At 36.7% G+C, this 12686-nt stretch overlaps 1 protein-coding gene across 1 annotated transcript; it reads left to right on the top strand.

The window, feature by feature from the left end:
* The first annotated feature begins 1509 nt into the window (after positions 1–1509).
* On the top strand, positions 1510–11501 carry LOC127421369 (protein TOPAZ1-like). Its single transcript, XM_051664388.1, has 9 exons — positions 1510–1589; positions 1877–1943; positions 5154–5325; positions 7082–7182; positions 7282–7447; positions 7533–7685; positions 9649–9852; positions 10267–10444; positions 10587–11501. The coding sequence occupies exons 1-9, from the start codon at positions 1519–1521 to the stop codon at positions 10795–10797; spliced, it is 1323 nt and encodes a 440-aa protein (XP_051520348.1). The 5' UTR covers positions 1510–1518; the 3' UTR covers positions 10798–11501.
* Positions 11502–12686: the final 1185 nt, after the last annotated feature.

Raw genomic sequence — 12686 nt, 5'->3', positions numbered from 1 at the left:
ATCCTTGGCATTCTAGCTGTCAGTTTATCCAGATACTCGGGTGACATTTCACCCCACGCTTCCTGTAGCACTTGCCATAAATCTTGTCGGGCACTTCTCACGCACCTTACAGTCTAGCTGATCCCACAAAAGCTCAATGGGTTTAAGATCCATAACACTCTTTTCCAATTATCTGTTGTCCAATGTCTGTGTTTCTTTGCCCACTCTAACCTTTTCTTTTTGATATTTCTGTTTCAAAAGTGGCTTTTTCTTTGCAATTCTTCCCATAAGGACTGCACCCCTGAGTCTTTTCTTTACTGTTGTACATGAAACTGGTGTTGAGTGGGTAGAATTCAATGAAGCTGTCAGCTGAGGACATGTGAGGCGTCTATTTCTCAAACTAGAGACTCTGATGTACTTATCCTCTTGTTTAGTTGTACATCTGGCCTTCCACATCTCTTTCTGTCCTTGTTAGTGCCAGTTGTCCTTTGTCTTTGAAGACTGTAGTGTACACCTTTTTTCAAGCATTGTATAGCCTTCATTCCTCAAAACAATGATTGACTGACGAGTTTCTATAGAAAACTGTTGCTTTTTTTTTGTTGCCATTTTTGACCTAATATTGACCTTAAGACATGCCAGTCTATTGCATACTGTGGCAACTCAAAAACAAACACAAAGACAATGTTAAGCTTCATTTAACAAACCATATAGCTTTCAGCTGTGTTTGATATAATGACAACTGATTTTCTAGTACCATATTAGCAATTTAGCTTGATTACTCAAGGATTGGAGTGATGGCTGCTGGAAATCAGGCCTGTCTAGATTTGATCAAAAATGACTTTTTTCAAATAGTGATGGTGCTGTTTCTTACATCAGTAATGTCCTGACTATACTTTGTAATCAGTTGAATTCCACTTTGGTGAATTAAAGTTCCAATTTCCTTCCAAAACAGCAAAATCTGTACATTATTCCAAACTTTTGGCCGCCAGTGTATGTGTGCAGAACTTCATATGTCAACATTTGTGTTTGTGATTTATGTGTGTTAGCTTCCATCTGAGCTTGTGTTAGCCGTTTTTAAACATGTGAGGGAAAGAGGACTGATCAGCTATGTACCAGAGCTCATTCACCTCACCTCAAAGGTAAAGTTCATATTCTGGGCAGTAGATCATTATCATATAATAGAGATCGAAGATGTATGTTTATTTTTTAAATACAGCAATGCTGACTTGATCATGTCCAGATCCTCTTACATTTGCACTTGAGCATGTTAACTAGTTTTAAAAAGAATCGTTCACCCAAAAACGAATATCCTGTCACCATGACGCTCCAAACCTGTATCAAGATTTGGTTTTGGCCTCCTGCAAAATCATCTAAAGGTTGCATATCAGCTGAATGATGAAATGAAAAAAGGATCTGATCTTGAGATGATCTCCTGTTAGTGCATTTAAAACTAAAGTAAAGCCACAATTCATCTCTGTGTGTTACTGTGTTTAGATTGTCGAGGCTGGATGTGTATTTGGTGTGGATCAGTGCGAGGTCATGCAGAGTCACCTTCAAATGATGCAGGTTCCTAGACAACACATGGACATTTTCCTAGCTGTCAAGTGCAGGTATTATCTCTTTCATTCTCTTTAGATTTGATTTGTGCCTTTTGAACATGTCTTGAGACATTACGAATCAGTGTTATTCTAAACTAAATACAAACAAGCCTATTGGTACTCATGCCATAGCAGATGTTTTGTGTAACTGGTCTGTAAGATTAAAGTTTTTATAACTTTATCTGTTCGATTTTCAGATTGAGTGTCATTTTCAGGAAGTATGGCTTTTATACATTCCAATCCTCATGAGTAACAACACTCAAACTTTCACACACTCACACTTTCTTTTATGTCTATAGAGCACTGGCCACTAACCCTCATACTGCAGAGCTTTCTGATCTGGCCCAGGCTGTGGTAAGAGTAGAGGTGAGTTTGCTAACTCTTTTTCATGGTTGATCATATATACTTGTTTACATATTTATTTTTCCTCTTTCTCTTTCTATCCTATACTCTGCCATATTTTTTGATTGTCAGTTTGATTGCTATACTAAATATAAATATATATTTACATATACTACCATATAAGCCTGTCTCACAGAACAGTTTCGTAGTAAAAAAACAACATACAGTGAGTTAATAGTAAGGAACATTAGTGTTTATTACTTTTTATACTTGCAATATGCCAACGATATTTAAGATGCCAATTTTCAGTAAATTAAAGGAAAAGGAACATAAGGCAGGTCTGCAGGGTCAGTTTGCATGGCACTTGCTGGCTGTACGTTACTGGGGTCTGCACTTGTGCCTGCTTTAGCTAACTTTACAGGCATTTTGCTTGTGCTGCTGGTCTTACTGATGAACTTGAGAATTGTCCCAGAAGGCAGAAAAAAATTTATACTTCATTTAAAATGACCTAACACAGGAACAGTGCAAAGTAATGGTATTAGCTAAGTTTACAGAATAATAATGTTAAAGTTTTGTAAACAATAAAACAATGAAAAAGATCAAATGAATGAAGACTAAAAGACAGATAGAAAAAATATTAAATGGGAGGAAGACAAATGAACAATGAAATAAAATTTGACAACTAAATGGTCACCAAAAATAACACACTAGCACCATCTAGCTTTCTGAAAATTATCACAGTTAAATGCTTGTCTGATTGTAAAATTGTCCAGAAAATATTAAATAAATCTTTTCTCAAGAAATCAGAGGTAAATATATGAGCATATTTTGGACTAAAAAGTTCTAATGGATATTGTTTATTGAAGCACTGTTATTACAGTCTATTTAGCAGAGCTTGTATGATTGCACAGGGATGCAATTATTACATTCATTTTTTTTTTCTTTTTTTATCCCTTTTTCTCCCCAATTTGGCATGCCCAATTCCCACTGTATACTAGGTTCTCGTGGTGGCGTGGTTACTCACCTCAATCCTGGTGGCGGAGGACAAGTCTCAGCTGCCTCCACTTCTGAGACAGTCAATCCACGCATATTATCACGTGGCACGCTGTGCATGACACCGCGGAGACTCACAGCACGTGGAGGTCATGCTCATGCTATTCTCCGCGATCCATGCACAACTTACCACGTGCCCCATTGAGAGCGAGAACCACTAATCGCGACCACGAGGAGGTTATCCCATGTGACTCTACCCTTCCTAGCAACCGGGCCAATTTGGTTGCTTAGGAGACCTGGCTGGAGTCACTCAGCACACCCTGGATTTGAACTCGCAACTCCAGGGGTGGTAGTTAGCGTCAATACTCGCTGAGCTACCCAGGCCCCCAATTATTACATTCATTATTACAAATCATATATGTCGCGTTTTGATTTTGCATGCTTTGATGTGTACTGACACAAATTAAGAAGTTACTTTCTATATGAAATTTGTCATAAAACAGTGGTGTAATATCGAAGCTGGAGAACTGGAGTATGAGCTTTCTAATGATAATGTTAATATTAACCCTTATGTTGTGTTCCGGTCATTTTGACTTGGATGACTTTTTTTCTTACGAATGTTTTTTTTTTTTTTTTTTAACTTAATCCTATTTATAAAATTCCTTGACTTTGTTCATATATGGTATCTGAAAACACACACACAAAAAATTAGACCATTTTCTTCAAATGGTTTTATTTCACTTTGATACACTTGTTGTGTTCCTGGTCTAAAATGACTGACCATTGGAAATTAATGGATTAGACTACAAAATACAGAAATATTAAGTGTTCAGGAGTATCCCAAACCCTTTAGATGAGCACATATGTGGATGTGTGTTTGCACACACAAAGTCCTCGGACATGTGCACACACAACAAAAACACACACACAATGTGTGTTGAGTGCCCTTTTGTGCATCTTCCTTTTGTGTCCATGTACACTATTTGAGGGATATTTCATGATCTACTTGTCATGTTATGTTGCGTTTGGGCTTGTTTGAATCGGGTTAGTCTGTTGTAAGTGACGATATGTCATTATCTATGTTATATGTATGTTTCAGGAAGTAATGAGGAAAAACGTGACAAAAAGCCACTTCTGTTTATTATACATATGTGTGTCTGTGGGAATTTTATACACTAATACTCACTGCAGTTTGGCCTCTGAGTGAAACAAATTTGCTCATTGCATTCTACTAATTGAGACCTTTCCAACGATATAAAACACATGGCCATCTCATCTTTTTTATGGTTTTACCAACTCTGAATATAATTGTTGTGATAAATTTGCAAATGATTAGAAACAATTCTTATTTGTCAGCAAATAAAAAAGCATTATTTAAGAATTGGTAGGATCAGTTATATAAAGTAAAGTCCAGATTCTAAGCTTTAAAATGACACCTATTTTGTTCAGATCAAGGAAGTGGTTATTAATTTATGTAATTATTGTTATTTTTGTTTTCAGCAGGGAGTTCCCCCCCACTGGCCTGATATAAGCTCAGTTCAATTAATCCTCCTATCAATAAAAATATTTTCTATTTCTCAAAAAAGGAGTACAAAACCTGTCATAATTACAAAAAAATAAGTTGATAAAAAAAGATCTAATGCGATATCTTGTTATAATATATACAATATGAGAGCTTTATATACAATCTTAGTGGGCCGGTCATTTTTGACCAGGAACACAAAATGTGTTGGCACAAGATGAACACAACACAAGGGTTAAATAAGAATTTTAAATATGATGAGAGTATATACCACCTTCTTGCTTGATCGTTTCACTTTCCTGGTGCATTTTTTTCTTTTTTTTTTTTTTTTGTTCTTGACGTGTAGTAACCATAGCCATGCTTATCTAATACGTTACACGTCTCATTTTACCTGGTGCTTGTTCGAAATGCATATGAAATAATTAATTAGAATAATTATAAATACCCCCTCAACACTCTCCTCATCCTCTATAGTTGACATTACATTTATATTTGCATGTTATAGATTTTTTTTTTTTACTGTTATGGTTATGTTTGCATCAAGGAGCTCTGCATAGCAACAAATACAAGTACTCGGCTGCTTATAACATCTTTGAGAGCATGGGGTTGCGGATTGGGGGCCCTAGGCAACTTGCGGATAGGAAGGACCGGCACTGGCTATCCTCTCAATCATGCATTTTTTTTGTTTTACGCATGTGTGTGTATGTGTGTGTGGCCAGATGTTGAAGCATCAGGAAGACTGGACTGGTTTGGCACAAGTGTTCTGTGGTGTTTGTGTGGGTACACACATTCCTGCTGAACTTACCAGGTTCTGCTGCTGTGTTACAATGGCACTGTTGAAAGAACCTAATGACAAACTCACCCTCCCATATGAGTTATTTGCTGAAACAGGTAAGCATGCACACCTATACAGTACCTGTCAAAAGTTTGGACAAACCTTCTCATTCTTTATCATGACCTATATTTCACATTTTAGAATAAATGTTATCACAGCTATGAAATTAACACAAATGAAGTATGGGAATTATGTATTGAACAAAATGTTAAACTAATGAAATAAAAATATCTTATATTTTAGTTTCTTTGAAGTATTCACTCTTTGTGTAGATTACAGCTCTGCACACTCTGGGAATTCTCTGTCAACCAACTTCATGAGGTACATCCTGGGATGCTTTTTAAAAAGTATTGAAGGAGTTCACATGTATGTTGGTTACTTTTTTTTTTTTTTGCTTTTCCATTGCTTTCTAGTCAAGCTCACCCGAATTTAATGAACATTTGTTTTCTAATTCCTACATAGGCAGAGTATATATTCGTCTACAAAACTAATTTCAAGCATTTAAGTATAAATCACAAAATTTAAGATCATGAGAAACATGCGTAAAAAATTGACCAGGTTTTATAAAAATATATTTTCAGGCCTAGAAAAGTCATTGAAATGAACATGCCTCTAGAGTGGTCATCCACGAAGCCCTTTATTATCACACCTTAAAGGCTATTACCAATCCCTTTATTATTTACTGCACAGGCCCAAAATGACATATCATTACAGCTCTTCTGAGCAGATGAATAATAGTCCCTCTGGTTAGATGTCTCACTCATCTCCCTCAGAAAATCGAGGTTACAGCCGTAACCCAAAGTTCTCTTTATTTCGACTCGTTCGACATCTCACTATGGGATATAGACGGCGCCTTTTTTTGTGCTTCCAGCACTGCAATCTTGTGAGCACTGCAGTCTTGTGATATCTAGTTTATAGAACCTCACAAACGTGTGCGGGAAAGCCCAATTGGCTGCAATGCAAACATTCTTAATGGAGATTCCCTTGAATAAAGCCCATGCAGCAGTCAACTTAAGTCATGGAGTCTATTTATATAGTCATAAATGGTGCTTCTCATTTCTTAAATTGTGCATCCTGGTTTCCTCACTCCTCCATAATCAAGCCCGTGACCCGGAAACCGATCAAGGTCCACCATCATGAAGGATTGTTTTAATTCTCTAAATGCACTATGATGAGGTGAGGAATGGAGGAAGCTTATCAAGGATGCTTGAGCGAGGAAGCACAGGCGCATCCTATGCAAAATACTTTGTGGTCGAAGCACCTGACACGCATAAATTATCTTCCCCCTTAACATCTTACACAACAGTTTTAATTCATGTTTCACCTTCACTGTTTAAATAAACCATAATTGTCACATACATTAACAGTGTCCCTTGAATTATTGGTTTTATTATGAAAATATAAATTAACAAAGTTTCAACATCATAATGGCAAGCTCTCTGAGGTAATGCACTGTGCAGAGATGGCACTTTGAAGTGACGCTTGAGTGAGCAGGACATTCCATTTTTACAAATCTGTCTCACTTCAATTCCTTTGTCCCCATTTCCTTTCATCCTGTCTGAGGATGCACAATTTCAGAAATGAGAAGCACCCACAGTCAAAATGTTCTAGTTATGAAAAGCTCTTTATTTCATTGGTTAGAAGTTGCCCTTTGGGAGTGCAATCTCTTTAAAATGTTGAAAAATCCAGTAATCACAAATGATTGAAGAAGTCATGGAAAAGTCAAGGAAATGTTTTGGTCAAAAGGTGTGGGAACCTTATGTTATATGACTACACTTGAATATTTATGTTGTGTTTTTTGTTTTTTTGCAGTATGTCAGCAAGTCTCATTCGATGACATGTTGAAAACCACCCTGGGCAGAATTGGAGTCTCACTGATCTTTAGGTACCACAAGACACGAGATTGGAATAAAGTGAGTGTATATGCTGTTTGTATAAGCACACGGTACAATAAGAACCTTTGACTGACTACTACGTCTGTGTGCCTTTCCTGTTCTCATGCATTCGCTCAGGGAGTGAAGCTGGTTAGTGTGATGTTCAGACTGCACATTGAGTTCACCACACTAAAGGGGCTCATGGGTAATGAACACAGGGTGTCTCGTTGTCAGCTGGTCACCACAGCAACAGAGCTCTTCCTTCATAGTGGAAGTATTGAAGGAGCTCTAAAAATGCTCAGAGGTAAAGCGGAGTTGTGGAAAATTTTGCACATTGTTCAGAATTTGCAAATGAGTGAATGCCTGAGTATGTATTTCTTTTCCTGCAGCTGATGACTGGTTTGTCACCTCAAACATGTGGCCTTGCGAGCAGGCTGACATAGATGGTCGAAAACGGGTCCTGACTCTCCTAGCTGGAAAAACATCACACAGAGACACCTTTGAGATTCTTACCAACTTACCCGGACTCAGGCATCATATAAGTGAGTTATTTCATTTCATATAATATTTATTTTGTATACGCTATACAAAACAAACTTTAGAAACAGTTTTTGATTCGCAGTGTTGCATATTACAATCAGTTTGTTGACATTGGAAGCTTTATATTTTATATAACAATGCAAAAAGTAAGAAATTTACTTTTACAAGCTTAATCTCATAATGTCAATAAAGTAGGGCTGTCAATTTAATGCTTTAATTCAGTGTGATTAATTATATAAAAAAAAAATGCATTAAAAAATGTAATGCAATTAATCATGCCTCCTTATAGAATAGAGGTATGTAATTTCTGTCTGAGCAATTCAAGTTTGAAGTACATGGAAGTTTGTGTTTTTACGAGCCATGTCAGCAGGGAGCAGTCAGCGCACTTCAGAATGCAGGGATCTCGAAATGTGATTTTCAAAGTTTCCAACTACTTTTAACTTGACCCAGCAATCTAAAAACTAGAGATGTGCAAAACTTCCAATTTTCATAATCGACTAGTCGGTGGGTTCTGGGTTGTCTAAACAAGTAATCGACTAGTCTGTGTTAAGGAACCCATGTAAAATTAGACTTCGTAATATTCACGTGACCCCCGATCAGACACGTTTCAAAGGGATAAACGGACGCCAAGCGCAGCACTTCAACATGGTAACTAACAGACATTCAACAAATACTGTAAATAGACTAAATAACTATAACATCTTATTGCACAATAGGTAAAGTAAGAAATAAGAAAAGCTCGAATACAGAGCAGCACAAAAGCACTTATGTGCATCCTGAATGCAGAATGACGCGTTACAATTTAACCCGAGCGCTTCAGGGCAATCCTTGCCTCGCATTCAAAAGCTCATAACTGTCAGATTACACGACATCTATTTCATGTCATCCTAAGGGTTTAAACCTTTTTATGCAACTATTTTAGCAGTCCAGACAGAATCAGCAAAAGGCTTTAATCTCTCCACAACACCTCACAAATATGGGGAGAATTACTCACAGCAGAGGATTTAACATCTGACAGTGATTGTCTTGAAATATATTGTTTATGTGGTGCTTTGGCTGTAACAGCAGCAGTGCATAAAAGGACTAGACCTAAAACATTAAAGAGACTTCTTGTAGAGGGTTTTACTATGCAGACTGTTATTCACTGTTAAGCACAGCAAGTTATCATCATGCAAAAAACTAAAAAGTTGCGTCTCCCATTTAAAACCACCACCACTAAAATACTAATGTTAATAGTCGACCCCACTAATATACTAGTTGGATGTTGGATGACTGTTCGATTAGTCAACCACCTTGGCACATCCCTACTAAAAACATGGCGTTATGATACTGAAAACCAGTGAAACACTCCAAAAACGTCCATCAGTACATAGACCGGCAATTAAAAGTAGCACAGACGGAATGCAAGAAAGCATCCTGTGAGAACCGGACAGATTGACAATGATATGGGAGTAAAACAAACAATATATATTGACTTCTAAAGCCACTTTTTTTATTGTCTAATCAGTGCTTTACTCATCTGCCACAAAAATGCAATACATTTCAGTCTGAATATCTTGAGTCTTGACTTAAATATTTTTTATGTTTGAATTATGTATTTATATCTTTATTTGGGGACCTTTCTCCACAAATATTGATATGTGATTAATTGAGATTAATTTGATGAAAAAAATCGGCATGTCCTATTTAGTTTGTTTAATTGACAGCCTGATAATAAAGTAATTTTGAATCAATCATAAGTCCCCTGATGTAATTTCAGTCAGTATAGCGTGGTGCCACTAGTAATGTTGTATTCATCAGACTGAATTTTATTTGTTTTAGTTATTTCAAAGTATGTTCTAAAATGTAGTCTTTGTTAAATACAAAAATTATCATGTTAAGTACATTTTGTCTAAATTTTTATCCACTGATCATTCAACATTGCTTACTTTTTTGACAATTTAACTTTCAAATTTGCTTTTCCAGACAGTGTCCAGGTAAATGAGTACACAGAAATGTTCAGCGCTCATCTACGTCTGTGTGTGATGAAGCAAACATTACAGGTTGCTGCAGACATTCTTGAGTTCATGTTAATACATGGTATGGTTCCTGATACCATCCAGCTACAGAACCTTATCCATAAACTGGGCAAGCAGAACAACTGGAGCCGTGCCAGGGCTCTTTTTAAACGTGAGTGACAAATCTTAAAATTCTTGTAAGTTGTAGTAACAGCATGCAAACTGATCCTACAAGAATCAATAATCTGCTCAAGTGAACAAGTTGTTCATTCTGATGAAATGTTGATTTGAGTTTGTTTTTGTTATCCAATTGCACAAATTGATTGACCTGTTGGTGATAATTTTCCACATCCTCTCGTGAAACGAACACCAAAACTCAGCATGTCCTTTGTGAGAAGTGCCCCAGAGTGCACTAAAGCCCCACTTACACCTGTTATTATCATCCATCCTTCCAAGTATATTTGGAAGCAACTGTGTTCTGCCTTTGAGCTTTATCCACTTACAGTGACACAATAATGTATACATCCAGAAGTAAACAGGGCCTGAACGCCAGATATACATTACATTTTGTGCATATCTGTTCCAGGCGCTCGGTTAGCAGGGTTTTACTCTGCTGTGGTGTGCGAAAGCGAAGCTCTGTTTCTGCCCTGTAGTCTCAGGGAGATTGAGATGACACTGGCCTTTGAGATGTTTATCACCTCTGTCAAAACAAGCCTACAGCCCCCTGCTGGATCCTCCCAACCACTTCTGATTATGCTCAGACGGTGAGTGAGTGTGATAGACATATTGATGTACATCTTAACAGTTTAAAGGCAAAACGTATTATTTGCTGGTCCAAACAGAATTGTCTTGGTTTGCTAGTACTTGTAGTGGTTTGTGAGAGTACAAATAAATTGTTGGTTTTAGGCATGCTGATGCTGCGGATGTAACAGAGAGTGTGTACTTGGCAGCCGGCTGTCGGCTCCTCTCTGCGGCTCTCATACCAAACCCCAAACTGAGTATCCGCTACACAGCTGTCAATCAAAACCAAGAACAACTCTTTCAACTGGACCGTGGGTCTGCCCACAAATGGTTTTTACAGAACGAGCGCTGGGCACAAGAGATATGGGCAAGCTAACACAGGCTTGTGAACAGTCCCACATGTTACCACTGCTGTCTTTTTCTATGTCTAATCAAGTTACTTTAAGCAATGCATATGTTTCAGACTATTAATCTGAAACTGGTTTCACGTAATTGTTTTTGTGGTGTTTGTTCATCTCCTTTTTATAGATGTTATATAGATATATTTCTGTTAAAACTTTATTGAAGGACAAGATTTTGTTTTGAGTTGTAAAAATGAGAGGTTTTCATAATGTTTAGCTTTGTGTTTATTTGTTTCAAGGTCCTTAACATAAATCTATAAATCCCTTAATTTTAAAGGAATCCAAAGAAGATTCACTCTTGGAACTTTATTTACTTGACACCACAAACTTTGTTCCTGTGGAAAGAAAAAGCACCATGGCCACAATTTTTTCTAAACTCTTCTGAAATAATTGTGCTGCATTTGTGATTTAAATCTATATTTTCTACTTGAGATAAAGACACCTATTGTGCAGTGTGATAGTTTTGTTTTTTTAACTGTTCCCATTGGCCATGCATATCAAAAATTGCATACTTTTTTGTGGTTAATGTAAATACACTTGAGTGCAATGTTCCTGAGTTGCGCTTATGTACATTAAAATAATAGACATTCCATCATTAGGTCCAATTTTGTCTGGTTCTTAAGGGATGTGCAAATTTCAGTTTGTTCAGTTTAACTGAAAATAATAAAAATAAGTTGAAAATTCATATATCCCATCTGGTCACATGCTTTTATTTTGATGCTCCTCTCTGAATGTTTCACAGAGAGAGAATAGGTGTGTTCGATTTCATGCAGCTGGGCGCTGGACTTAATTGGTGCATGTCGGTTAGAAATTTTATCTGACTTGAACCGTCGCCACCGTCGCGTCACCCTGACGGATGCCATCAAAGTACCGCGAGAGCGATTCAAGAGCAGCCGGCTGGCTCTGCTGCACAAGCTCTGATGACGACACAGCTCATTCACGATTGGTCAGACTCACTACACGCGTTTCATGGGCTGCGTTCGCAATTGCATACTTCACATACTACTTCTGCTATGTCAATAATAAGAGTAGCACGGTAGTATGCCATTACCATGTTTATTCTGACATTAGCTCTCACAACTATGTGTTTTTAGAACAGTACATCATGTTTATAACATGCTATATTATGTTTGTCATAGTCATATCATATTTATTCATAAAAATAAAAAAATTAAAAATGATTAAAAATACTGACTCCTTTATTGATATTAAAATGATACAGGCTTTTATTGGACCTTCTTATACAAACAACAGGAAATGTATTAAGCAGCACATAACCTTTTCAAATGAACAATGTTTCTGGTTATTTTATGTAAACTTCAAACATCTATCTGAAATCCACTACCTTTGCAATAAAGCAACAAACATCGCGTGATCTTCCGTGACTGGAGTAGGTTCAGCAGATGACCAGAAGCTGAACTGCTCTCTTTTCAACGCCGACTGCAACCGGTAAATCGAGATGCAGTTCAAGTCGAACACACCTTATGTTAGTCTTATTCTGTTTTGAAGGCACTAGTCTCTGTCTTAAAAAAAATAAATAATAATATATATATATATATATATATATATATATATATATATATATATATATATATATAAATAAATATATATATATAAATTTAGGTATTTAGCAAAAATTCCTCTCCCACTGGTTGCAGATGATCTGGAACTTATTTTTCATAAGTTGAGTATGCTTTTTTTGTCAGTATCATCCCTATCTCCACATTGGATTGATTTTCTAAAACATTAGGTCTGAAATAGCCTATAAACCTCTGGAACCGTAAATTCTTTGCGTGAAATTGCGCTAGAAATGTATGGAAATAAACATTTTCGCAAATCTAACTCAGTTTTATTTCAAAATTTG

Source organism: Myxocyprinus asiaticus, chromosome 30, assembly GCF_019703515.2.
Source record: "Myxocyprinus asiaticus isolate MX2 ecotype Aquarium Trade chromosome 30, UBuf_Myxa_2, whole genome shotgun sequence".
NCBI classification, from domain to species: Eukaryota; Metazoa; Chordata; class Actinopteri; order Cypriniformes; family Catostomidae; genus Myxocyprinus; species Myxocyprinus asiaticus.
Note: the sequence above shows the minus strand (reverse complement) of the source record. Positions and strands in the feature narration are given on the sequence as shown.

Bases quoted from the DNA above. Each gene is read 5' to 3' on its own strand.
- LOC127421369 (XM_051664388.1), top strand. From the start codon at position 1,519: ATGCAGAGTCACCTTCAAATGATGCAGGTTCCTAGACAACACATGGAC. The intron at 1,590-1,876 runs GTATTATCTCTT...TTATGTCTATAG, and splicing joins TTCCTAGCTGTCAAGTGCAG to AGCACTGGCCACTAACCCTC. The intron at 9,853-10,266 runs GTGAGTGACAAA...TATCTGTTCCAG, and splicing joins TGCCAGGGCTCTTTTTAAAC to GCGCTCGGTTAGCAGGGTTT.